Source organism: Polypterus senegalus, chromosome 3, assembly GCF_016835505.1.
Source record: "Polypterus senegalus isolate Bchr_013 chromosome 3, ASM1683550v1, whole genome shotgun sequence".
In the NCBI taxonomy this organism is placed as follows: domain Eukaryota; kingdom Metazoa; phylum Chordata; class Cladistia; order Polypteriformes; family Polypteridae; genus Polypterus; species Polypterus senegalus.
In genome coordinates, this window is record NC_053156.1 from 47,066,809 (window position 1) to 47,091,592 (window position 24,784).

The following is a 24,784-nucleotide window of genomic DNA, read 5'->3' on the forward strand; positions in this document are numbered from 1 at the left end:
CTCACACACATTAATATATATTTTAAAGACATTTGCTTTTGTGCTGAATAATCCAGGATCCAATGATCAACCCCAACTACTTTTGTCAAAGTTCCTGATACAATTATCTGTTAGTTTATGTCAATAAGCCTGTTCTGAACTCTAGTACACTCTTAAAAAGAAAGGTGCTAGAGCAGTTTTTCAGAGTGATGCTATAGGAGAATCATTTTTGGTTTGAAAAAGATCTATCCACATGAAGGTTAGAGAGAACCTGTATTTATTTGGATCCATATCAGGCTCCATACAGTAAATAACCATGAATAGATGGTAAAGTCCATGCTGTCCCGGTTTTCTTAATCATAATGGCTTGCAAGATAGTCTATATTAAAGATTTCAGTTTTCTTTTCCATATTAGGAGCAGAAAGAACCATGTTAATATGCAAAGACTTCTTCCCAGAATGAAACTCCCTAATATCAGCAATTGAGGATTGTCACCATTAATCAAACTATGAAAAACAAGTGTTAATGTTTATGTATTTTGATAGATTTCTTTTTCCAAAGACAAGCTCAGTTTGTGCAATGTTGCAGAGCTCCTTTTTACATCCAAAAAGAAATGCAACTAAAGCTGGCTGGCAATTCGGAAGTGACCTTATATGTCCGAGAATGAATGTGCCACATGGCGTCCCGTCCGAGGTTGGTTCCTGCATTATGCCTTATGCTGAACTCCCTCCTCTGTACCCACACTCTTAGAAATACTGGCTCTATGGCACTTTACTAGGTTGTGTGGTTCGTCGAAGAACCATTGCTTGATAATGAACCATTTATTTCTGTAAAGAGCTCTTTGCATAAAAAATGGCCCTTTGTGCTTTTGACTGGTTCCTAGTATGTGGACAAAACGGAACTCTTTTTTGTGTAGTTGACTCACAGATTAAGATGTTAACAAATCCAGAAAACCCGAACTTAGCTTGTGTTCTTATTATCAGCACGAGTCATTTTTAAATTCGTTAACCCATTGGTTAAATCTCAAATCTGTTTTCATCAATTCATGGCTATTTATGAAACCTGTTACGGATCTAAATAAATAAAGGGTTATTTCTGAAACTACTTTGGTACAGTTATTTTTAAGAGTTTAGTAGATCTCTATTAAAATAACAAATGGTGTGTACAATTTTGCTAACAGAAGCTGGTACAATCTAATAAATCATTTCGCTGAACCGGGAACCATGACATTTTTTTTAAAGAGTCAAAAGGCCAGTTTTAGTTATTAAGTGAGCTTAATGGATTGAATGGAGCCCAGTTGTTTGAAATATTTATTGATAAGTCGCAAAGCTTAAACAATTGAGTTAGCGTCTAACATTTGCTGCATTCATTCGGTCCTCACTATAAAAGTCTTTAACGCATACCGTAGCTTGAACGGTATACAGACAGAACATTTCGTTATTTTTCTAATCAATTACATGTGCATATATTGAATTTAGTGTGTTCCAGAATGTAATGTTTACATTTTAAAATTGAAATAAGAACAACAACAGCAACAAGCTATATTAAAAAATCATAACAATACACCATTGCATGCTTCTTACATTATTCAAAAGAGCTACAAAAAATTAGGGTGTTGTGCGGTAGCATGGCCGAGCGGTCTAAGGCGCTGGATTTAGGCTCCAGTCTCTTCGGAGGCGTGGGTTCGAATCCCACTGCTGCCAAGCAATTCGTTTATTGCGTCTCCAAAACGTTAACACAAAGTGAATATCTGTAAATGGAGCCGTTTGTGATAAGAGAAATTTTGAAGGCGTCTTGTCGCGATTACCAAATCATAGTAACTCTGATTTAAATATGTTGCTTTTTTTTCGACGCCATATTGATGTAATTTACTAAGCTACACGTGTAAAAGCCGGACGTGACGTCCATATCACGTGATTAAATTTGCTGTCAGCCGGGAAGCTGTGCGCTTCACTCTGTTGAAAAATTCTCAGGGATTTATTTAATAAAAACTGTCAAAGAAAATGTAGTGCTATGTAACGTATTTTAATGTATTGTCAGTTCGCGGCTCTGCAAAGTACAGTCAAACTAAAAATGATTACATTAACCGCCTCATTATTTTTGGAATTTATCGATGTGAAAATATATAATCTAGCGCTCCGAAATACTGCTGCACAATATATTAACATAAAGCAGGAAAGAGACGCCTATGAAGCCGACTTGTTCGCAAAACTCTACGTTAACTGAAGTTAACTGTGTATTTGTATTTTTGTCTCAAAACTTGACCAGTATTTCCGAAAATAAATATTCTACGTTTTACTTGCACGTAATTCTGCCCGGCCCAATACAGCTTTACTTATCAAATGCGCTGGCATACTTGACAACTCCCATATGTATATTTAAGTTGCACTATAAAGAGTTAAATAACATTGTCCACTTTTACTGTTCCGGGTTTTGTAGAAGAGAGAGCCCCCTACGTTGTGAAAGACTTTGTTCAGTGTGAAATTGCAGGTGAGCATATGAGTCAAATTCACTGGAGAACAAATGGCACACTCCCATAACTGGAGGGCTTGAATCATTGTGTTACAAAACAGGCACTTAGCTAGTCGAGTAAGTAGGAAACGTCAGCCTAGTAGCAGTCACAACACCTGACTAAAGGGGATGTGGTGTCATTCCACTTGTAATTGAGGAGGGGATAATCCCAAGGGGAATTCAGCATTATATTTGTGTTTGTTAACATTTTAATACTTGGAAATAAAATATGATAAAAATGTACTTTCCTCTTTCTGGAATAATCTGACTTGCATGCAAAATCTTTATCCTTTATAGATTGTAAAAACTTCCCTTTGCATTTTAAGAAAGTTTACATTTCCAATCCTTTATTTTTGTGAATCGTTGTGTACTTGATGAGATTTTACCAATTAATGAAAGATATCGTTTATCAGCCCCTACTAGGTATATTTGAGCAGTCACTTGAGAAGGACAGGGGACTAGAAACACATAAGAAAAGTTGCAATTATTTAAACCTAATAATGCCAATTAAGAATAATTGAAGTAAACACCAGAGCAAACAACACTGAATGCTGAAAGGCTTGATGCCAGAAAATTTAAATTTTGCTTTCTGAATTTTGTTGCAAATGTCTATTACATGCCAATGATTTCATTTTTTTTTTTTTTTTTTGTTTATGTTGGGTTTTGAGATTTTCTGCAATCTTATTTCCATTCTGTCCTGGTTATTTATTTTGCTATTTGCTATAGATCATGCCAGTGAATATGGAAATAACTGCAGACTTTTATCTTTCAGTGTCATTTGTCCTGGTGTCTACTCCACTTGTCATTTGCCATCAGTATTCAGTTACAATTAAGGGAGAAAACAGTGAATTCATATGAAAATGAAAGAAGAGAGTTATGAATTTGAAACTGGTGAAAGCCAAATATTTCTACATTTCTTGGAGTTTACTAGTGAGGTCTGTGGGCTACTTTGGTTTTCCAGTATTAGACTGGTAACCTTTTTGGGGGAAAATGTCAAATGCTTTTATACAGCTTTCTTTATAAGTGAAGTACTAAATCACTATTACTGTTGAATCACATGTGTATTATATACAGCATGTAGTTAACACAATGACCTATTCATTGATGTAAAGCACATTGATAGTGGATAAGAGAGATGGTACACCAAACAAGTGCCAGCTATATTCTTACTGCTGATTCAGTTTTTGAAAAAGACTTCTACTGCTTTTCTATTATTGTCTGGAATCCTCAAGAATCACAACTGGACTGATTCCCTGTTCCAGATGTTTTGCATTACATGCTAAGAATGCCAAGCATGGCATTACCTGCAATGATTACATCAGACATAAGTCAGAAATATGTGCATTCCTACCAGCAGGCAGAGAACACATGGAGATAATTACTATGGTGCTACACTGGTATCTGCCTTCATTCATGCTGTGGATTGCTACAGTTCAAACATCCCAGGTCACATTTAATACCGTCTTAAGTCCAAACTACAATGAGTGCATGCTTTCATTTATACCAGTGCACTTGTAGTTAATTTTGTATTAAACATCAGCATTAAATAAAACAAAAGCTATTTAAAAAGTTAATACTTGATAATTAAACATACTGCTTTGACAACAGTTTTTTCATCTGGTTGACAATGCAGGCTGAAATCAGTCGGTCAATGTGAGGATACCACAGCCTCTCCAAGGTATTAACAAGGCGGCAGTAGTTCAAAATATTGAGTAGGGACAATCTAAGCCATAGAATTTCACACACGGTTTTAGGAACTTTCAGTAAGAAAACATAAGTGGGAATTAGGCTTGGTTAGTGATGTTAGTTTAAAAACCAATATATCTGCTCCTAGTACCTTGCAAACGTTCACTCTTTACTGTTTCTTTAAGGCTGATGTAGCATAGCATCACCTAATTTGGGGTTAAATGGTTGAGAAGACAGAGCCTTTCCTAGCAACATGTAAGGCAGGAACTCACTGCGGAATGGGGCCAGTCTACCAAATGTCCACTCATACACACACATTTAAAACTGGCTTTGAACCTGCCATGCAAGTTTCTGTGGGTATGAGAAGAAATTAGAAATGTTAATACATAACTGTAATTTGTAGTGCAAATAATAGAGAACATGTCAGTGACTGGGCATGAAGTTCAATGCTGAATGATGAGGCATAGCATCAGCACTAAGTACTATTCCACTAAGTCAAAAATGTAAAGTAAGTTTTTTTTTTTTTTTAGTAGCATCTATAGGTTCCTCCAGTGAATTCCAATATTGACCGACTATAATGCAAAGGAATTACAGCCATCCTTTCTTATTTTTTCAGTTTATAAAGCAGGAAATGGATACAGGAATGGAACCTGGGAAAAGTGTATTCTGCAGAATACAGAGAAGCCCTGACAAGCCTTCTGTCAAAAAACACCTCTCCTGATATATGGAGATGACTTAGCTATGGTAGACATTGCAGTCTGTTCCAAAGTGCGACATCACATACTGTAGCACTCTCAAATCCATTTAATCCAAATCAGGGTTTGCAGGGGCCTGGAACCTATCCTTGCGGTACTGGGTGGCTCCCAGAAAGTTGCCCAGGAGAATTCAGAGCCCACTCCCTCTGAGAAACTCTTACATAGAGAGAACATGCAGATTCTTCACAGATAACCTTTAAATGCAGGAATCAAACACAAGATCTTAGAACCATGAGTCTGCTGCTCTATAATACTGTCCAAAGCCAGTTGAGTGTATCCAAAGTTTTCTTTCACAAAAATGAAGCCCGAGAGAAGCTCATTCTTCCATCTCCTTAGTGCATAGTGACCCATCACAATGTATATATCAATGAATGATTGTGTCTTATTATTTAGTACGGAGATTGAGCTCACCAATTCCTACACACAGGATGGAGGGTGTAGTCTGAAATGTCAATGTCAATTTATTTATATAACACATTTAAAACAACATAGGAATGCTGTGGCCAAAGTGCTTTACAATAATAGAATTAAAGAAATCCCCACTATGCGGATTAGGTAAATGATAATCACATCACTAAGGTATCCAGAGGAGCCCACATGCTATGCAAGGTGGACACAAGTTTGTATTTGGACCAAACTCCCTCTAATATGTTAAGAATAAATTCAGAATGAAACTTCTGGAAAAACTTTAAAACATATATTCATACAAAAATATGAAAACACATGGTCAGAGTTAATTTCAGGTTAACCATTACACCAAGATATACTTTCTTCAATATAGACAATAAAATGTTGGGTCAGTGGTTATCATTATACTGCATTTACTAACTAGCATTTCCTAGCATGTCATGTGAGGACGAGGTGGCCGAGTGGTTAAGGCGATGGACTGCTAATCCATTGTGCTCTGCACGCGTGGGTTCGAATCCCATCCTCGTCGATGGAGATTTTGCTGGGCACATTCCGTGTAAAATACGGACAACGATCAACAATTCGCTAGTTTAGAGTAGAAGAAATAATACTGTATTTAGGAAACAATTCTTAAAAATTCAGGCAGGAAATTTTGAAAGTAATACTTCCAGATGATGCAAAGTACTATCGTAACAAGTTAGATGCGCTCGACGAGGAAATGAACAAAGCCGTAATAACATGCTTCCTCCCTAAAGGTATGAGAGAAATCTGTTACTATCTGAGGAAATGTTACGTGGAAATCAATTAATTGTTGAGCTTTACATTTAAAAGCAGCCGCTGCGAGCAGGATTCGAACCTGCGCAGGGAGACCCCATTGGATTTCGAGTCCAACGCCTTAACCACTCGGCCATCGCAGCTAATTCGGTCGTTCGTTTGTGATGTTTTAACTGATGTGCCTTATTCCTGAAGCAGTGCGTGGGCACCTTCATGTAATATGGATGCTCTGAATAAAGTCGTTTAAAAATTCTATTACAAATGATCATTTAGAGACCTTCAGTCCGAGGAGTATACTTCCCCTCCCCCCTTTTTAAATGAATGCGTATTGTATATGTAGCCCGATATTCTTACTAAACTTAGAAAATCATTGCTGCTTTAAGTCTTTAAACGATTAAGATCGTGACTGAAAACACGTTATAATTATTTAATTTTAGATTATAGCATACGACTGAGAATCTGTACTCCTAAATTGAATAATCTTAGTCTACTCCTTACTTTATTGTCTGAATTCTTTTTTTCCAGTACATGGTCTCGTCAAAAGGGAGCACACAGCGCGTTGCCTGGGAACTGAACGCTGTTCAAATATACTGTACGGTTATTTTATTTACCGTCTTTAACAACAAAATTATTTATACACCTAAAAAGTTAAATATAAGTTAATTAGCAGAACTGCAGAACTGTCTGGCGTTAACCGAGTATATTTTTGTAATGTGTAAGGTTAAAAAGCAAATTCATTCGTACAAAATCTGTGCAACCTTTTGTCATTGCTCTGTTAAATGTTAGGTTCCCTTCCGTCATCTACACTACCTCGCTATCAATCTGTCTGCTCTCATAAGTTGTCATTTTAGTGTATGATTGGTTTCCGTAATTGTGGTAACACCTAGCTGTAATGGAACCATGAACGCTACTTATTTGTGTTAGTTTACTGTGGTTTCACAAATAGAAATGTAATCCCATTTTAATAAACTGAATGGCTTGTTAAATAATTGAATAATTTATCTGTAAAGTAAACTGTGCAAAACTTTTTTATGTTTCCTGTATTTAACCCCTATTCATGATGAAACATTTGAAACTCCATATATTAAGCTGGACTAACTGTAATATATAGGATACTGCAAATTTTCATGAACGTCCTCTAATTGTTTAAGAATAATGTATAGTTTTTGTGGCTGAGGCCCAATGAAATTCTTGAAACTCCATGAAGCGTATATATCACTCAAAAATATTAAGGGAACACTTAAATCACACAGTGGATCTCAATGAACGATATATTGAAGTGGAAAATCTTTACTGAGTAATACTGTGTAATTTGTTGAGAACAAAATGATGTAACAGTAGTCAGGGTACCATTGCCTAGCACGTGGTGGTCTGTGCAACTCTGAAAGGTATCCCTCCCAGTGCCATCAGTGACCTACTGCGAAACCAATCATGCTGGATGATGTTGCAGGCTGCATAAGAATCACCAAGGATTCTCCAGACTTTTTCACATCTGTCACATCTGTGCTCAGTGTGAAACTGCTCTTATCTGTGAAGAGAATAAGGCGCCAATGGAGAAGCTGCCAATTGTGGTATACTCTGGTGAATGCCAATTGAGCTGCACAGTGATGAGCTGTGAGTACACTTCCCCACAGAGGACGTCAGACTCTCATGTCATGGCTTTAATAGTCTTAATTTTAGGTTACATTAACAGAATTATGCATGCAAAATTTCATGAACTTCGACTCAGCTGGTTTAAAGTGATGCATTTTTTTGCCACACCCAAATACAATTTTCTTGATGAATTGTTTGAGATACGTCATTTCTTGGATTTTAAGTTGGTTTGGCTTTAATCTTCTTCTTTCGGCTGCTCCCATTAGGGCAGTGTTTCTCAAATAGTGGCTCCGTCAAGGGGGGCGCGTTTGACCTCGGGGAACATGCTTTTTTATTTTTATTTTAAATTTTTTTTGAATTTAGAATGCACTTTAAATCTTTTCTGTTACATTTAATAAAAGCTATTCTTTGTTGTAAATTGGTCCATATTTCTTTCTTTTTTTATTCTCTTATACGTTAATAAGGATACAGTGTTATGCAGAGGTGTACTTATAACAATTTTATAGACAAATGATACTATTTATAGTCGCGCGGGGTGTGCGAGATGTTTTCTTCTTTCTAGGGGGGGCATGACAGAAAATAATTGAGAAGCACTGCATTAGGGGTTGCCACAGCGGATCATCTTCTTCCATATCTTTCTGTCTTCTGCATCTTGTTCTGTTACACCCATCACCTGCATGTCCTCTCTCACCACATCCATAAACCTTCGCTTAGGCCTTCCTTTTTTCCTCTTCCCTTCTCCCAATACACCCAGCATCTCTCCTCTGCACATGTCCAAACCAATGCAATCTCGTATCTCTGACTTTGTCTCCCAACCATCCAACTTGAGCTGACCCTCTAATGTACTCATTTCTAATCCTGTCCATCCTCGTCACTTAATATACATGCAAAATGTCATTACGATCGACAATTTAGAAATAATGCACAGTTCTTGGGTTGACAACCCATCTACATTACAATCCTCCTGCTCAATGAAATTTTTGGAAAATAGGTTATTTTAAGTTAGACCAACGACATTTAGTGAAAAATTTAGTGAAAATTGATTCGGTTGTTATTGCATTATTGGTGAACAAACAAACTGACAGGGTTTTTTCTGAGGGTTGGAATTAGGCCTTTAGTATGCAAAAATAGCATCAAACAAAGCCTAAAAGTTCAAAAGACAAACAGAGGGTGTTATTATTTTATTTATATGCACTCCTAAAAATAATTGTTCTTTAATGGCATTTTATATAGTTCTGTATTGGGTTGTGAGGTTCCTCTCAAATCTATTGCTTGATGAAGCACCATTTCATTCTGGGACATGTTCTTTGCATATGAAGTTGGTTCTTTGTGCTTTGAAAAACTACATAATATGTAAAATAATAATAATAATAATAATAATAATAATAATAATAATAATACATCTTAAATATATATTTGAGTACCTAGCATGACACCAACAGATTAAGAAAACTGCGACTTATTGTATGCAGCAGGAGTCTTTTTAAAATTATGATTCATTGATATTTTACAGATACTGTATGTTACCATCTATTCATGGTTATTTACTGTATTGAGACTGTTATGGATCTAGATAACTAAAAGGTTAATTCTGAAATCGTCTTGTGGATGGGTCGTTTGGGAGCCAAAAATGGTTCCCCTATGGCATTGCTCTAAAGAACCACTATGATACCACATTTTTATGCGTATGATCCAACGTTCAAGAGTGCATTTTTCCAGAACAATGAAGGCAGATGCAATCTATCCCAGCAGCAACAGGCAAAATACTGCCTAATAACGATGGGAAAACAAAGGTTAATATTAATTTGAAAACAGGTTCTATAACTAAATCGCAATTAAATCTACAATGTACTATACTGCATCATCACATGGTACTTTACAGACTTAAAATGCAAAGACACCTGAAAGTGTAGTTATATTAAAACGATAAAAGATTTTATTTTTCTAAATGCAATAATAATTTAAACAATATTGCTTACAAAAAACGTAGGGTATAATTCCAAATGAACCGGGAGTATTTTATACGCATGCCATCGAGTGAGAAGGCGAGAGCCGGAAAACCTGCACGTGTGAAATTGGCGCCTAAACACCTTTTCAAAGAACAGATGACCTTTGTCATGCAGGTCAGCGTGTGTTAGCAGCGCTTTGCCACATCTTGCAAATATTCAAACCTTCTGGCCTAGAAGATGCAGCCTTTTGATGCATCCCTCAAAATGCTTAAACTCACACTTCATAATTGCCAGCCTGACACGATGAACTATTTGCATTTTGAAGAAGTCAAGGGTTCCCACGGGCTAAATTGCACTTCACTCTTTAATGGTGGAGATTTTGCTTTCTCGTACACAATAAGTGAGAGGTAAGAAATACGTATTCCGGGAATCCAGTCTGTGGCTGCTTTATTACATTGGATGTCCTCACCAGCCTTCAGTACACTTTTTGGTCATGGCATAAAAAGATGCAAAAGCATCACTTATGCCACATTTGAAACAGTACGCCGTTATTAATGCTGTTCGTGGATGCATATGACCTTATAGGTCTTCAACAGGAAAAGCTAAATTAACTTTATTACAGAAATATCGAATGCAAAGAAAATCATAAAGAGTTCAAAAAGCATGAGATGCTTTAATTAGAAAAAAAGAATGAATACAGGTCTAAATAAAATTAAATCTGGAGTAAACCATACTAGAATAACGAATCAAAGCGTTTAAGGTAAAATGCTAAACGTCCACTTGTGCCCATTTGAGTTTTACGACATTTCGGCAGCCAGTATCTTCCATCACTTTCAAACTTTCCCACGCGTTTCTTTCTTTGTGAAAGGTGTCACACTGGGAGCCGCACCTTCTCCTATCCTTCTGGAAGCCTTTTACAACCTTTTCTTCAAAGCAACTCACAAAAGTTGTGTTTCACGGAGTGGTGATAATGTTCTCAACTCGTCTGTAGCTCGTGGCTGAAATGTATTGCCGCATTTACAACTGCAAATTCTAACTCTCACATGTCCTTGAAGTTAAGAAAAGAGCATATTCCCAGGGTTAAGCCTTTCTAAAAACATTCCCACGGAACTGATCCACCTGTAGCAATTTCTGCTAGAAGGATATTGCTATTGACTCCAGTTATTAACAATTTTTAAATCAATAAATTTGTGTATTCAGTATAAATATTGAGCATTTTGAATAGCTGATATCTAAGAATTTTATATACGTAAGATGTGATCCGAATATATTTATAATAAAAAAGGGTATTTTAGTGGTATGCATCAATTTTAATAGAAACACCCATAATTGCCATGTTTAATTCTTTCGGGTATTCAGATAATAAAACAGTGCACTCTTAAAAATAATCGGTCTTAACTGGAACTTTTCTTCTCGTATAGACCCATTGATGACAAAGAACCATTTTCTGAAAGCGTTCTTTGCGTATGCAGTTAATTACAGTATATGGATTTTGAAAAGGTTCCTGATATGGATAAAACAGAAATTCTTCATATATAGCAGGGTACAAGTACAACATATCAAGAAAACATCACAACTGAGCCTGTGTTACGCAAGAGTCTTTTTTAAATCAGGAACCCAATGGTATATTTCACAAATCTATTAGCATCTATTCATTGTTATTTTTGAATATTTTGCTTATAAAATTCTTTTTTTTTTTGGAATCCTGGATGGTCCATTTGTGAAAAGGTACATGGAATCGCTCTGAAAAGCCCTTTGGGACCTTAATATTTAAGAGTTACGATAACAACAACAACAATAATAGTAGTAATAGCACGGCTGACACGTTGCCCAGCCCAGTGACTGTCCATATCTCCGTATATTCCATGAGTTCATGTGTCGTGTAACGGATCGACTCTTTCTTGATTCTAACCTTGACCCTCCGCGACCCTAAAACGACAGGACAACTTAGCCATAAGCTAATCAAAAGTGTCGAGTGGCCTCCTCTTTGTGAAACTTCATTCATTTATTCTGCTTCTCATGCAGTTCAGGGTCACTGAAACAGATCTTAACTTCGAACGCATTATGCTCAAGACTGAAATGAGTAGACTTAGTCAGTCCATGCGCGTGCACACACTCAATGCTAATTTTGCATAACCTGTATAATTTTTCTTTTTTTATAACATGTTCCATTGGTCTATGCAGCGTTTTCGAGAGTGAATATTTACGACCAAGATATAACACTTTCAATGCAACATTAACTCAGCCTACAGATTTCTGAAAGTGTATTCATAATTGCATCTCCCAGCTCTGTTTTGGCGATCGAATAATTAATAAGTATTAGTTTGTTAACATAAGTGCTGTTGTTGTGTTAAATATCGTTTCCATTGTACGCTGTTTACTTTTATCTTTGAGATACAATATGTACTGGCTAGTAATCACGTAAAAGCGAATAAACACATCGCATGGATATAATTAAACGACAGGAATTGTTTTGTCATGTAAGTGTGACTTTTGGCATTGGGGTTTCCATTCATGCCAAACGTGTGAATCCCTATACGAAATGCAGGAGTCTCAAGCCACGCTTTCACACCTTGTTTTAGCACGTGTAATCTTAAAAAAAATCACATGACCGTCCCCAGGTCATTTACATTTGGCACCTTGTGAAGTGTGCTTGAAGCGTTCGACGAAGCAAATGGCTAGGTGTCCTCGCCATATAAGCCTGGTCAAATGTATTTTAACCTGATTAGCCTGGAAGAGCAAAGAAATCAGTGAGGTTCTCAAGATGTCTAAGACAGTCGCAACCTTCAGGACTTTGAAAAAGGTAAGGCCTGCCGCTAAAATTAAGCAATAGTATAAGGATCATTTTACGCATGTGATTATGTTCAAAGATTTTTAGCAAATACTAAATAATAATACTAAGTCAGTAGTAGAAAGCGGGGAGAAAGTGCAGTAAACTCTATATATGGATAGATCAAACAGGGATTAGAAGGATCTAGATGCAGAGCGTGTGCTTGGTGTGTGTGTGTGCGCGCCCTGCCCGGGGTTTGTTTCCTGCCTTGCGCCCTGTGTTGGCTGGGATTGGCTCCTGCAGACCACCGTGACCCTATAGTTAGGATGCAGCGGGTTGGATAATGGATGGAAAGATAGACGCAGAGCTGCTTTCAGGCCACTTTTTCAATTGATAGAGTGTTCGGAGTTCGAATCCTTTCTCATTATATTTGTGGGTCGTCCAGCCGCCGCATCTCCAAAGACGTATTGTACAGGTTAATTAGAGTGACTGAGCCCTGCGATAGACAGGCACTCTATCCAAGACCGCGTTCTTTTTGCGCCCAGTGCTGGTAAGAATAGGAACGGGCTTCCCTAGAGTTTGAAATGGGTTTGTTGGGTCTGTGTCTGGTATTCTCAGATCAGGTACAGCACGTTGACATCACATAGCTGAATTAAGCAGTTTTACCATTTTTTTTCACCATATATGCTTGACTTGGCTCTAAGGATGTGCCGTGCAGCATTGCTCAGCAGCTTTCAAAAACAGGTGTGGCGCACATTTATAAGGAGAGCGTACAAATGGCATTCAAACTCCGGGAACTTGATCCGTAAAAGTGCAACTAACCACTGTACAGCAAAAAATAAGCACTATATATGTTTAATTTAGCACTATTCTAAATAGCTAAATTGCCTGCAAATCATTTAACGCTTAATTAACATCTGTACATAACCGAATAATCATGGAGCAAAAACGATGATAAAGTGTTTGCCTATTTTCGTATATTGATAAACAATTTGTCTATGATTGTGTAAGCGCAACTACCGATTTAAAAAAAAATAGTATACTGAATAAATCGTACTAAGTTTAATCAGTATCCATCCATCCATCCATCCATTTTCCAACCCGTTGAATCTAAACACATGATCACGGGGGTCTGCTGGAGCCAATCCCAGCCAACACAGGGCGCAGGCAGGTTAATCAGATACCTTTAAAATGTAATTTGGCACATCTCTCAGTCGCTTGTCATTTCAAAGTAGATGAAAGACGTGCCTTTGTGGGCTACACACCAACTCGCCGAATGTATGGGATTCTTCGTTTAGACTACTTTTGCGGCGTTTTTTTTTTTTTTAAACCAGAAATTAGCCCCACAAGTACTGAAAGACTAGCCCCATATATAACGTCCCACTCAAACTCACCACAGCCAATCGTGTTCTAAACAGCCCGAAACGCCGATTTTGCGGTGACGGGCGTGAAAAGTGGTCATACTGCGAATTTTAAAGTAAAGCGTGCTTGTCTGGAGTTACTGTATACCAACTTCAAAGTTGCTAAAGCAATGGGAAAACAGGAAAATAATAACTTAATGGGTATAAAAAACGTTTCCATTTACTTAATGTAGTTGGGTAAGTGCAACAGTACTCGAGAGTTAAGTGTTTATTTTAAAGGCAAATAAATCGGAAGGCTTTTTTTTTCATTGTCAACTAAAATTGTTAATGATGTTTGCGAGATTTGTGTCGATTGTGACAGCAATTCACAGCATAAAGAGCCGTCCTTAATGAAAAACCTGAAACAAGTCGTGACACTGTAAAAGCAGTACCTCGTTGAATCTTCTCCCAGTAGAATGATGTTCTCTCTAAAAATGTCAATAAAGAAATTTATAAAGTCGGTTAATTCACCAACATCAAGACTTTAACTTTTTAAAAACCTTTAGTCAATTTGATCCTGGAGAATGGTATGAAAGAGAGGGTTACAATTCCATTTTCAGAGCAAGGAGATAAACAAAGTAAGTTTGAGAACATGTAACAAGTAAACATTGCTTGCGATCACTTACAAATGTGTACAAATGTATGAACAAACAAGTGTACTGTTACCATCTGTTATACTTATAATATGTTGCTGATCTAAAAAAAAAAAAAAAGTTTCTTTCTGGAACCTTCATGTGGATGGTTCTTTAGGCAGCCAAAAATGTTTACCCATTGTCATTGTCCTAAAGTATCTCTCTCCCTGTCTCTCTATGCATATATCACTTGGAATGCTTGATCATTAAATGCAGCTTGTCATGATAATTGTTGCTCATATTGGAAAGGGGCATAATGGCTTTAAATGACTATGGTTAACACAAGGATGTGTGTAACCATTTCACCCCTGAATACATTCATGCTGTTTATTCACAATATTTATATGATGCTGTGACTTTGAAATGTTTCTTAATGTTGTTTCAAGTTGCTTAGTCTTTTTTCACTATGTAGATATTAAAGCCTCTCACAGAAAAACGGCGGCGTGAGCGAATCAACCTGAGTTTGGAGAGACTAAGGGTTCTACTGCTAGAAAACACAAATGATGAGGTCAGTATTATCTCTGCCTTCCGTCACAATATAAGACTCTTTAAATTTCAACACATCGTAATCCATTCATTTGGGAAGGTAACTACTATATGTTGCTTAATTAGTTTTGAATTCTGCACCCCATTTGTTTTGGTTAACGTAACTTTATCTTTAATAATTGTTTGCAATTTCTGTGTCTATATATGATTGTGAATGGGCAGATATTTATTATTGAAGATGCAAACACCATTATACAATGTTCACCAGTTCCAAACAAACTGTGTCTGGAGCGTCAGGAGGGTTATTATGTAAGCTCAATTCAAACATAAGAATGCTTAGGCATATTAAAGCAAATAATGGATTTTTATTTTTTGGTAAGGGTATGGTATGGTATCTGAAAGTATCATAGATAATAACAGATTTGCGCAATTTCAACAGGTTTCTGATTTTTAAAGAACGTATGGTGTATACAATAACACAGGCTCAGTTCAAGTTTTCTTGATCGGTTAGTATCCTGCTTAGTTGCCTATTATAGATTAAAGATTTCTGATTTTGCCTACATGCTAGGGACCTTTTCAAAGCTTGAAGAATTAATTTTATATGTAAAAAACTCTTCCTAGAATGACCTGGTTCTTTGTCAAACAATGGTTCTAGGAACAACACAACCTAGTACACTCTTAAAAATAAAAGTGACCCAGTGGTTCTTCAGAGCAATACCATAGGAAAACCACTTTTGAATCTCAAAAGACCCATCCACACAAATGTTCCAGAAATAACCTTTATTTATTTGGATCTGTAACAGGTTTCACAAATACCCATGAAAAGATGGTAACAGACTTACAAAATACCAATGACTCATGATTTCAAAAGGACTATTGCTGCAGATGTAGTGTCCTGCTAGGTTGCCTACCATACATTAAAGACTTCTTTTCTTTTTTTTTTTTTTTTTACATAATAGGATGTTTTTAAAAGCACAAAGAACCAACTTCATACACAAAATAACTCTTCCCAGAATGAAATGGAGCTTTGTCAACAATTTGCTATAAGGAACCACGCAACCCAATTAGGAGCTATAAAATGTCATTAAAGAAATGTTATTTTTAATAGTGTAAAGTGCCATTTTAGAGCCATTACTTTTAATTAAGGGACTGGACCAGTACTGAGCCTGTGTTATTGTATGCAGTAAAAGTCCTTTCAAAATTAGGAACCAGTGGCATTCACAAATCTGTTATCTAGTCATGGCTATTTATGGAGCCTGTTACATATCTAAATGTACAAAGGATCACTCTGGAACTTTTAATCGCATGATTCATTTGGGAGCCCAAAAATCGTTCCCATAAAACATTGTTCTGAAGAACCACTTTGTACCTTTATTTATAACAGGGCAAGTGCCTATACAGCCCAGTTCCTATGGGGCAGATTAAAATTGGTAATCTGTTCAACAGCATGATAATACGCCTGTGGCATACCTTGCGTATGTCTGTGTGTAACTAATGTAAAGTGGGTAATTCTTTTAATCTAAAATGATAGTTGTGTTTCAGTCCTAGAACTTTCTGTGATACTGCAAAAGATATATTTTAAACATCTCTGAGGTGTTGTCATTAAAGAACACACCCAACCCTTATATGACCCTGATAATGAACGTCTAATACAAATAAAGACATTAATTGCAAGTAGCTTTGAATATCTGGTATGCAAAATTTTGATTTGTCTTGTAGTTTAAACCAGGCATGATAAGATGGATAATTAAAAGGCATGGCAACAAAACAGTCAGCACTGCTACTGAGCATTTCCATGGACCCATGATTTCATTCAAGTTGATTTATCTTCTATTTGTAGTTTCAAGAATCTTTCAGTATTCATAAGAACATTCAGTTTGGTCCTATGTATTCACAATTACATAAGATGAAACTAGTGTGCGGTGATTGTGTCTTGTGATGGATTTTCATCTCTTTGATAGTTTATTCTTTCTCTGCACTAGAATTTGCTGGGATAGACTTCAGTTCACAGTGATCCTGTAAAAGCAGGTTTGTATTCTGATGTCAAACTACAATCGCCCAGCACAAAATTACAATCCTAATCTAAAAAAATTAAGCGGCTGACTCGGTAATTTATCTTTGCTGCAATATGGTTCAGGAGATCCTCTTATTTTTTGCAAAGCACCTGTTATTAAAATTTGCTATCTAGCTCCGACTCAAGAAAGGATAAATCTTCTTCAAATGCATGATTTCTTCTGTATTGCTCAGGGCAGCACGTCTCGGCATACAGATGAACAAAATCTTTCACAGAGGAGATGACTCAGTAATTTATATAAAAAAGCTTAAAAAGACAGTGGTTCCTGTGCGTAGAATTAAAGCTATTCCAGTCCATCTGTAGATTTTTCAGCCCATTTTTCCAAACTCATGGTAGTAAGTTAGAGGTTTTTGCCAAAAAGCAATTTGACCTGCAGGTAAACCAAGTGTAATATAAAATTGGAGCCTGTGAACATCTGTATCCCTTTTTAAAATTGTGTGCATACGTCCAGCAGTTCAAAGTTGTAACTGCCAGTATGCAGCTAAAAGAGACTAAACCATACCAGCAAAGAGAAATATTTTGTTTTTATTTTCACAAAGCTCACATTGCACTTAAATGAATTGGTGTTCATTTTGTAAATTAAAAGTAATTTTAAAAGTTCTATTCTTGGCATTTATGTTAATCCAGGCAGGTATTTGGTGCGTAATGGGTCATTTCCACCTAATTTATTTCATGTACAGTAATGAGCCATTTTTATGAAACATGACATCAGAATATAACACTGCATAAAGTTTTAAATAGTAACAAACATGGAAGTGTGTAATGAACAAGTTTGCCTGTTTTTGGCTTTCATTCAGAAAATTAGAAATTCCATATTTATTTAACACTAGACTTTACAAACTTTTATTAATCATAAAAAAGAAAACATGAATAAGCTGGTGTGTAAGGGATCAGGGGTTTGCACCATGTGCTTGGTCTGTGTTCAATGCATGTCACATGTATCCAAGCATGAATTTCAGTTTTATGACTATGATCAGCTTTCAAGCAGATAATAGCTTTAAAAATGAAATATGTTTATGTGTTTATAAAATACATACTGATTGAAGAGAAGGTTATGCTTTGCAAACAGACTATTTACAGTATGTAAACATGTTTTAAAACTAAACAAATAGCAAGACAGATTATAAAATTACCCAGCAACCACTCATACTGACAACTGCTTGACTGTTTCTAAATACATTTTCTGGTATTTGCATTTAACTGCTAGTCTGTGGGAGCAATGCAGGTAAGAATGTCACTATACTATGTGTATATGGTAATAAACTTGTATCCATTAAAAATAATACAATAATATACACACGTAATTATGTTCAAGAATAGTGTTTTTCAGTTTTCCTCCTCTGTAAGCGTTTTAATAGGGCTGATATGGATATGAGTTACACGGGAGCACCATATGAGGAACAGTCCTGTCTCCTTTTTTTCTACACTCTGTACACCTCGGACTACAAATATAACACAAGGTCATGTCAATTGAGATATTCTCAGATAATTCTGCACTTATGGGGTGTATCGAAGGAGTATGAGTATAGCAGTCAGACGGAGAACTTTGTTTTTTGGTACTGAAACAATTGTCTGCATGTTAACATCAGCAAAAGCAAAGAACTGGTTATTGACTTTTGCCACAACAAACCGCCTTTACATTTGCTCAATATTTAGGGAGTGGAGGTGGTGCATTGCACTACTTGGGGATCCACATCAATGAAAGGTTGGACTGGTCTAGTAACCCAGTGTAACTACATAAGAAAGAGCAGAGCAGGGTCTTTTTCTTAGGAGACTGCATTCCTTTAATGTAAGTAATGACACCCTTCATATATTCTACAACTCTATAATGGCCAGTCAGATTATTCTATGCTGTGAAGTGCTGAACCAGAAACATCACTTCAAGAAAGGCCCACCGAGTCAAGCAGCTAATTAAAAGGTCAGGCTTAGTTAAGGGACGCACTCTGGACCCCCAGAAGTAGTACAGGAGGAGAGTATGAAATACAAACTGAGTGCCATTATGAACAATGCTGCACATCCTCTCTCTGACACACTAACAGTGTGGATTTTCAGCAAACAAATTATTCAGCAGAAATGTCAAAAATTACTACTTGGGCTCCTTTACACCAACAGAAATATGCCTGCATAATGTCTCACTGTAGCTGTAATTGCCAAGTCAGAAGGTTTTTTTTTTCTTTTTTCTTTTTAGTGATTCTGACCACCTATTGGAATGCATTTTGTATTGCAAGCAGTGATAAAATGCATTGTATTTGTCATTCCACAGATGACACATCACAAAAATTAGACCAGCTTTTCCAGTATATATCACTGCAGTCCAGTGCCTTCACCCTAGAGCTCTAAGTAGGTGGAGAAGGCTCCACTGAACACCAATAGAGCCTAGCTGCAGACCTCAGAGTTTTACCCCCTCTTACACAGTGGTTAAGATTAGGGTTGTTGGGAGGCTCTTCTGACTCAAAAAATAATGAATGTCCATTAAGTCAAATACATGTACATGAAGCTGCAGGGTGGAGGCTCCTCACTGCAGAGATTACAAACTCCAGGCTTTATGAATTGTATTTTGTAATGCATGTAATAATAAATTGCATTCCATTTTTCATTCCAACAGTTGACACATCACAAACATTAGCACTGCTTTTACGAATCCCATACCAATCAACAGAGAAACAGCAACCGACACACAAATACCTTCTAGACACATACATAGGCACCTAAACTTGTATTAAGGTGGATGAGCTTTTGTTAAAAGCCAAACTTTCCCTTCGGTACAAATAAAGTTCTATATAATTCCTAAGAGGAACAATTCCATAATGGGATTTTGACACAGCAGATAATTAAAATGAACGATAAAACAATAAACTTGTTTAGAAGTGCCTGTGCTTAAAGATTCTAAGTAACACACTGCTATATACTTCTGATATCATTAAATAACTGCAAAAAAACAGACCCTGAGTTTGACAAATTAAGCTTAAGGCAAGAAAATTCTTTGTAGAATATTGGTAAACATGCTCTTGCAGTGGTTGTTAAGAACCAAAGTTGAGGATTTTTCTTTTAGGGAGGTGGTGGCTCTGAACAGGTAAAGCCGTTTTTTTCCTATAATCAGAGTCTATTCAAGGCTATGAAGGAGAGGAATATCATTTGATCACCAGAGTACCTATAGAAGTATTTTTGGTATAATTTTCACAATTGTTTTGTGTGCAGCGGCTCCAGAATCCCAAAGTGGAAAAAGCAGAAATTCTAGAATTGGCAGTTCAATTCATTGGGAAGAAAGAAGCTTTGAAATCTCAAGGTATGTAGAAAAAAAAACTACATTTTTCATCTCTAAAAAATGTAAATTGTACAAATAGATCATGTAAAGGCTAAATTCATTCTGTTGAATTGACTGACAACCCTAATAGGTTCATTGTAGTAGTGGGTGTGAGATTGCTCTCAATAGAGTAATATCCAGTTCTGCATCAACAGTCTTTGGCTCCTTGTGGCCCTGTACAAAAAGTACCATAGCATGGCATTACATAACACGACACGTCATACCATACCTTACTATATTATACCATACTGTACTATGCTATACCATGGCATGTCATTTCATACCATTTTGCAAGCCTGAGCAGGGTCACGAGGAAGTACAAAAATTGTAGTCTACGAAAATGTAAGGGAATTTTATTCCTAGGAATAATGTACCTTTAAAATTTCTATTAAATCTTTTTATATCAGCAGTCAACAGAAATAAACACACAAAAAATTTGCAGATCCATTTGTCGGACATCTACTGTATACGCACTTTGTCTATATTAGAATTACATTGACCAATATGTTAAGGGCAAAGCAGGAACTAAGCCTGGATGGGTAATCAGTCCTTTACAGGGCACATTGCCACACATACCAGAAACAAATGCATAAAAGAAAAGTTACAGGTTTTAAAATACTTAACTTCCTAGTTGAAATTCACTTGTAGCCCATTTCTTCCATGGAAAACAAATGACTACAATTAAATTAAGACAGAGAATTCCAAATATATTCATGTGAAGAGGTTGAAAGGGGGCTCTTTGAGGATTCTCAGGGTACTTAAAGAATTCTACATCATAATATGAATTATTCATTTTGGTTTTATAAGATTTTCTGCAAGTCACTGGAAAATAGAGACATAACTGCATTTTGATAAGTTTTATGGCATTTGACCATAAACCATAAAGGTGCCATTTCAATACCTTCCTGTAAGTCAGAGCAGAATTCTGAGCAAGTCCCTTAACCTGGCTGTGTTCAGAATATTGAAAATGTATCCTATTTATGTAAAAGCAAACAAACCAACAAATAACTAAATGTATTCTGATATTTTAATATATCCTGGGTAAAGGCATATGCCAAAAACTCAATAATAGCTGTATTTAAAATCTTAATGCTTGCAATATTAAAGAAAGAATGCTGTTACAGTTTTTAAATATATCCCTTTATAAAACAGTAATCACTTTATATAAATTAATTAGAAGGAAGAAATAAAATAATGTAAAAAGCTAACAATAGCATTGAATTTTTAAAAATGTTTCTATTTAGCTAACATGAGTTTTTCCTTATAGTGTGCTGAAATTTACATGATGTGAGATTCCATTGTAATTTTATCTTACACGGCTTTTATTTTTCCATTGCTCTTAACATTTGTTGAAAAAAATGTTCTTTGGTAGTTACAGAAAACTTACAGGACATCAAAGAAGTAAGCTTCAAGAAAGGATTTAAAGGGTGCTTGAACCACATGTCCAGCTTTCTGAACAAAACGGACAAAGGCAGAGGGCCCAAAGCAAAAAGAAAATTGCTTTGGCACAATTTTCCATCTCACGTCCACAAAGATGAGAACAGCTTCTTAAATACAAGCATTGACTTTATGCCACTTTCCCCAAGTTTTCAACAGAATCAACCTGCACTAGAGCAGTGTAAGGTGCCTGTCCCAACTATGTCGCCTTTTGAACCCATAGATGACTACAGGCCAACGAGTCAAACGCCCATGACTTCAGCATTTTGTCATGCCACACAAATCGCATGTGCACCCTTTATGTTAAACACAAAGTACTCTGAGGTACCTACTTTTAAAAACAGTCCAAAAATGAATGACACAATCAGAAATGGCACTTCAATATCACTGATGGGAACACATATTCCTTGTCATAATGTGTGGAGACCTTGGCCATAAATGATCAATTCAGTCTCTGGCACATTTTTAGTTTTTCTGTGTTTCTACTAACTTCATATGTATATATTTAAATGTCCTGTGTTGTATTGTGAGTTTGTTGCCAATGATATTTTGAAAAAAATGTCTTAATTGTTTATAGCATTTTTTATATTCTGGGCTGTGTTACGTGCTTGCAGTTATGACAATGCTACTATTGATAGTGATGTCTGGCTCTGTGAGGTTAAGGGTTTTTTCAAATGCAAAGAACTTTTCTTTTAGGCAGAATCCTAAAATGCTCAAATACTGCTGTTGTCTAAACCCAGGAGTGTGTTTCAGTGTTAATTTATAGGGATGGATGCCCAGAGGATCTGCATTCATGTATCACCATTGAGTCACTGTGTCACCCAGATCAAGCCAAGAATAATTTGCATAAACAGGTATCTCTGTGAAAATTGTATTCTACACATAAAGCACTTCTTCTGTTGTGTGCACCGTGGTGAGTGTTCAATAATTAATACTGTTGCATTATATTGAGTGCTAAATAAAAATAATAGATTTTCCTGAGTGTCTGTTTTCTTACTAATGTTCCTTCTCTGTGAAATTTGTTTTGCTTGCACATGTAATTTAAAATTATTACCCGATAGTACATGCTTACAGTTAAATAGAGGCATACAAAGAAAACACACCAACTTTAAAATATAATTAACTCGGAGAAAAAAACTCACAATTTTTAGAAACATTAGACATTGTTTATATTTATTGCAGTCCGACAGCAATATAATATATTATAAACCTGATTTGAACTGGATGTTTAGAAACGTATTTATCCAACAAATGTATTATTCCTATGGGAAACAATCCATTTTTTCACTAATAAATAAAACCAGGCACAATAAAAAGTGAAGAATAACTATAAATGTTGGGGGCAGCAGGTCAACTTTCAGCTGACATTAATGTTAAGTTGATTGCTAGACCAAGGCCAGCGGAGTTATGTTGGATTCAGGAAGTTAATCTGCACACTTTTTTGTGTTGTAGATTTAACTTTAAATGGATAAATATGAATTTTTCCTGTCAATGCATACTAAATAATCAATAATGTCAAAGTGAACTCCTATTTCTCATTCATTTAAGCATTCAGACCCTTAATTCTGAACTTTGTAGAAGTCACTTTGGCAGTAACTGCAGTTTAAACTTTTCTTGGGTAACTCTGTACAAGCTTTGCACACCTGGATATGGGCACTTTATTTAATGCTTCCTTTGAGAACTTCAGATTGGATGGGATGAATCTGTGAACCTTTGTCTTTGGGTCTCTCCAAAGATGTTCTATGGGGTTTATGTCTATGATAATTGGCTAGACCACTTAAGAACAATCAGAGACTTGTTCCAAAGCCATTCTAGTGTTATCTTGGATGTATGCTTGAGGTGACTGTCATGTTGGATGATGAACTTATACAGTAGTAATGCTGCTACTTTGCAGTAAGGAGACTGTGGAAGATTGTGAGTTCGCTTCCCGGTTCCTCCCTGTGTGGATAGCGCTTTGAGTACTGAGAAAAGCGCTATATAAATGTAATGAATTATTATTAATTATTATACCCCAGTCTGAGGTCACATGCACTTTTTTCTTCAAGGACCTCTCTGTATTTGGTAGCATTCATTCTTCACTCAAATCTGATCAGCCTCCCTGTCCCTACCGCTGAGAAGCGCCCTGATGCTGCCAACGCCGCGCTTCACGGTAGGGTTAGGTATCCACCTGGCATAGCGCTTGGAGTTCTGTCTCATTACACCAGAGAATCATTTGCCTCGTTGTGAGACCATAAGTCGGTGCCGTGGATGTGGTGGTAATAGAAGCCAGTGTAAGCTTTGGGGACGTTCATTCACCTGTTTCGCTAGGAGAGGGTTATAAGTAAAGGCAAGGAAAAATAACAACGAAAAGTTTTTTATTAAACGTACCGTCTCGGAAGCAGTTGTGCACATCATGCTTTTTTTCCCCGTTGTGTTTGCTAGGATTTGCTCTGCACAGGGGGGTTGGGGGAACAGGCGCGGGCAAAGCCATTGTCAGTTTTAAACGTGGCGCACTGTCCGTACTGTACCGCGAGACCGTGTGGGTAGGTAGCATATTGAGTATTAGGGGGGTGCCGTGAGTGTCAGGTTTGTTTTAATGGGAAAGTGTGGGTTTATTGTGGATGTCTTGTGGTTTGTGGGTTGTTAATACATGAAAAGTATCCGTAAAGGGTGCTAACGACAGTTTTGATTTCGTTTTTGTCACTGTTGGGAGTCGGATAAGGATAAAGTGATTGTATCCCCCTAACAAGGATATTAATGGAGATGCCTTGGTGAAGCGAATCATTAGATGGGCTGGTTTTAGGTTATTTAAGACAGGAGGAGGAAGGAAGACTGCACTGCAGAGACGAGGTAGACGAGAGTGATTGAAAAACTGAGAGCACAGTAGAGAGAGAGAGAGATTGTGTGCCTCAGTGGATGGCGAGTTCTGGGTGCATGTAAAAAAATGAGAACCCCAGTAAGCCAGTGATGACCCCTGATTTGGTCTTTTTTTGAAGGAGTCATATTGGTTCTGTTTAGAGACTGGGCTGCAACAGGGCCTATATTTT

At 36.7% G+C, this 24,784-nt stretch overlaps 1 protein-coding gene and 3 non-coding genes across 4 annotated transcripts; 3 read left to right on the top strand and 1 right to left on the bottom strand.

The window, feature by feature from the left end:
- The first annotated feature begins 1,600 nt into the window (after positions 1–1,600).
- Positions 1,601–1,682, top strand: trnal-uag. The gene has a single exon. It is a non-coding gene; the product is annotated as a tRNA-Leu (tRNA).
- A 4,104-nt stretch (positions 1,683–5,786) lies between these two features.
- On the top strand, positions 5,787–5,868 carry trnas-gcu. The gene has a single exon. It is a non-coding gene; the product is annotated as a tRNA-Ser (tRNA).
- A 306-nt stretch (positions 5,869–6,174) lies between these two features.
- On the bottom strand, positions 6,175–6,256 carry trnas-cga. Its single transcript has one exon. It is a non-coding gene; the product is annotated as a tRNA-Ser (tRNA).
- Positions 6,257–12,331: 6,075 nt separating this feature from the next.
- On the top strand, positions 12,332–22,700 carry LOC120526772 (transcription factor HES-7.1-A-like). Its single transcript, XM_039749921.1, has 4 exons — positions 12,332–12,458; positions 14,870–14,965; positions 20,216–20,303; positions 21,694–22,700. The coding sequence occupies exons 1-4, from the start codon at positions 12,420–12,422 to the stop codon at positions 22,194–22,196; spliced, it is 726 nt and encodes a 241-aa protein (XP_039605855.1). The 5' UTR covers positions 12,332–12,419; the 3' UTR covers positions 22,197–22,700.
- The last annotated feature ends 2,084 nt before the right edge of the window (positions 22,701–24,784 follow it).